The sequence below is a fragment of the Capsicum annuum genome, unplaced genomic scaffold (genome assembly GCF_002878395.1).
Source record: "Capsicum annuum cultivar UCD-10X-F1 unplaced genomic scaffold, UCD10Xv1.1 ctg5012, whole genome shotgun sequence".
Classification (NCBI taxonomy): domain Eukaryota; kingdom Viridiplantae; phylum Streptophyta; class Magnoliopsida; order Solanales; family Solanaceae; genus Capsicum; species Capsicum annuum.
The window spans coordinates 220,516-223,905 of NW_025857967.1; the positions used below are offsets into that span (position 1 = coordinate 220,516).

General features: G+C 33.2%; 1 protein-coding gene across 1 annotated transcript; it reads left to right on the forward strand.

Annotated features, from left to right (window-relative positions):
- The first annotated feature begins 1,561 nt into the window (after positions 1 to 1,561).
- LOC107879038 lies at positions 1,562 to 2,293 on the forward strand. The gene is made up of 2 exons (XM_016726169.1): positions 1,562 to 1,694; positions 1,995 to 2,293. The coding sequence occupies exons 1-2, from the start codon at positions 1,562 to 1,564 to the stop codon at positions 2,291 to 2,293; spliced, it is 432 nt and encodes a 143-aa protein (XP_016581655.1).
- The last annotated feature ends 1,097 nt before the right edge of the window (positions 2,294 to 3,390 follow it).

Genomic DNA, 3,390 nt, shown 5'->3' on the forward strand with positions numbered 1-3,390 from the left:
TAAAGAGAATAAAATTAAAATAACACAAAAAGAAAAAAGTTACAAAAATATATTTTAAAGAAAGAGAGAGAACAGATAATGGAAAATATTTTTTAATTAAATATAATGGAAAGCCTGTGATTGGAAAAGAGGAAAAAAAACAACGCCATCAAAGGCTTGAAATAATTAATGTACAAGGTTGGGGTACGAGTGGTAATTTCTTTTAGCCGGTCGAGCATTTTGACAATTAATATAGGAGGGAGCATTAAAATGTAAATACTTTAAATTTTTTTGTTCATTTAGTGTGTTTTTCCCTTTTATATATTTATATATGGGCCTCTGAGCCCAACTTTATTTTAAAAAATAGTTATGAATTCACAAGAGGAAAAGAAAAAAACTACGCCATCAAAAGCTTGAAACAATTAATGTACAAGTTTGGGGTACAGGAAGTAATTTCTTTTAGCTAATCAAGCATTTTGAGAATTAATATAGGAGGAAGCATTTAAGTGTAAATACTTTAAATTTTTTGTTCATTTAGGGTGATTTTCCCTTTTATATATTTATATATGGGCTTCTGAGCCCAAGTTTATTTTAAAAAAATTGTTATGTATTAATTGTAGTTAAGGAGGTATTATGATATTTGTAAAATTATAAAAGATTTGTGCTTCAACTACTTTAGCTGAAAAACATGATTGCTTTATCTCTTCCTACAACTTTCACTTGGTGGAGAAGAAGACAGAGAGTTACATTTTATTTTATCTTCAAAAACAAACTATAAAAAAAAAAGATAATCTAACCAAAGATAGTATACTTTTATTAATTTAAACATTCTTAAATAAATAAATTTAGTATTCATTTAATTACTATTTATTGTATTCTAATTACTTTTTTAAATATTCTTCTCAACCAAAATATAATTTGCTACTCTATCTATTTTTATATTTAAATAGAGTAAAATTAAAATAACACAAAAAGAAAAAAGCTACAAAAATATATTTTAAAGAAAGAAAGATGAACAGATAATAGAAAACATTGTTGTAATTAAAGATAATGGAAAGCCTATGATTGGAAATAAGGAAAAGAAAAAAAAGGCGCCATCAAAGGCTTGAAACAATTAATGCACAGGTTTGGGGTACAGACGGTAATTTCTTTTAGCCGATCAAGCATTTTGAGAATTAATATATGACCGGAAAATGTAAATACTTTAAATTTTTGGTTCATTTTGATGTATATTTCCCTTTTATTTATTAATAAATGGGCCTCTGAGCCCAACTTTAATTAGAAAAATAGTTATGCATTAACTGTAGTTAAGGAGGTATTATGACATTTGCAAAATTAAAAATATGTGTGCTCTACTATACAATATAAAGGTGACATTCAAAGTTGCAACAACTATAGAGACATTAAGTCGTTGAATCACACTATGAAGGTTTGAGAAAGGATGGTAGAGTTGAGGCTGAGGAAGATCGTGACTATTTTGAATAATAAGTTTAGACTAAGGCCAGATCGCTCCACTACCGAGGCAATTCATTTCATGAAGAGTCTAGTGGAGTAGTATAGGATGAGAAAAAAGGACATATACATGGTTTTCGTCGATTTTGAGAAGGCATACGCCAAAGTCCTCGAGGATGTTCTGTGGAGGTACTTAGAGGCTAGAGGTGTTTCAGTAGCATACACTAAGTCAATTCAGGACATGTACAATGGAACGAAGACTCGTGTGAGGATAGCCAGAGTAGATTTAAAGCATTTTTCTATTTTGATAGGATAGCACCAGGGACCAATGCTTAGTCTATTTTATTCACTTTGTGATGGATGTTTTGACGCGGCATATCAAAGGAGAGGTTCCTTAGTGTATATTATTTGCTGATTATGTAGTCCTAATTGACAAAACTCGGGAGGAGTAATTGATAAGTTAGAGGTTTGGAGACAAACCCTAGAGTCTAAAGGGTTTCAGTTGAGCAGGACCAAGACGGGATACTTGGAGTGCAAGTTTGTTGTTTTTTCGCATGAGGCAGATGTGGTAGTAAAGCTGGATTCCCATGCTGATCAGAAGAGAAATAGTTTCAAGTATCTTGGTTCTATGATTCAGAGGAATGGAGAGATTGACGAGGATGTCACACACCGTATTAGTGCAAGGTGGTTGAAATGTAGGCTTGCTTTGGGAGTCTTGTACGATAAGAAAGTGCCTCCTAAACTTAAAGTTAAGTTCTTCAGAGTGGCAATTCGACTAATTATATTCTATGGAGCAAAGTATTGGCCAGTCAAGAACTCCCGCATTCAAAAGGTGAAGGTGGTGGAGATAAGGGTGTTGTAATGAATGTGTCAATTTACTAGGATAGATAGGATTAGGAATAAGAGTATTAGAGAAAAGGTTGGAGTGATATTGGTGGAAGAAAAGATGCGGAAAGTGTGGTTGAGATTGTTTGGTCAAGTTCTGAGAATGTGAATGGATGTTGATAACACTTAACTTACACGTCAATTTAAGTGCAAGGCGGTAGTTGTCACTATAATAACCCAACAAGAGTCGAGGTCAAATCCACGAGGAATAATATGAGTGGCAAATTGGTAAGTTCATAATGAAAGTACTTACTAAATTCAAACTTAAGATACAAAGATTTAGGGATTTTAAACATTTTCAAAGACATGATTAATTTTGGGCTTCTAAACAACTAATTCAAAACTAAGAATACTTAAATTATAATAATTAAAATAGATCTTGGGACTATGCTGTCCTAGGGGAAAGTTATATATAGGAACATGATAATTTAGTGTAAATTCTAATCATTGATGATGTGGTACGCTAGGTGTAATACCCCATAAAAATCTTAGTTCATCTCAGCTCTCACTTGCATGCATTCGGGATCCAAATCTTATAAATTAGCCTCAGTGTTGAGACTTAATCATTTTCAAGGCCCCTAAACTCTAAAGGTTTTATTTTTGACCTTCCCGACCTAAGAATGCCGATTTTTGAGTTGATTCATGATTGGGGATGTTAAAATCACATCTCGAGTAAGTTTTGAAATTTTTAGACGAGCTTAGGGGTGTGTTTGGGAATCTAAAGTAGTAGAAGTACTGGTATAAGCCTGCGTTGTGCCCTCCAGTGCACTGCTCCATAGCCCACGCCACGCTGATACGAGTACGATCACATAGATGGACTTATGAGGGTGTAAGTTAGACCCAAGGTTTGATGTGTGCAATGAAGTACAAAGGAGCACCTAAATGGACACCAAAATAGTCCACTAAATACACTAAATAGGCCAAATCAGTCCACTACATATACTAGAAGAGGGGTGCCCCTTCTCTAAGGGGCCTTTTGGTCATTTTACCTATTATTTGTAATACAATATAAATAGAATAATGTAAGGTTTCATTAGGGATTTTTTGATGAATATTATGAGTTTATAACACTTG

Excerpts from the sequence above, each read along its gene's own strand:
- LOC107879038 (XM_016726169.1), top strand. The coding sequence starts at position 1,562 with ATGGTTTTCGTCGATTTTGAGAAGGCATACGCCAAAGTCCTCGAGGAT. Across the intron at positions 1,695-1,994 it reads GTACAATGGAACGAAGACTC|ATGTGGTAGTAAAGCTGGAT; the intron begins GTGTGAGGATAG and ends CGCATGAGGCAG.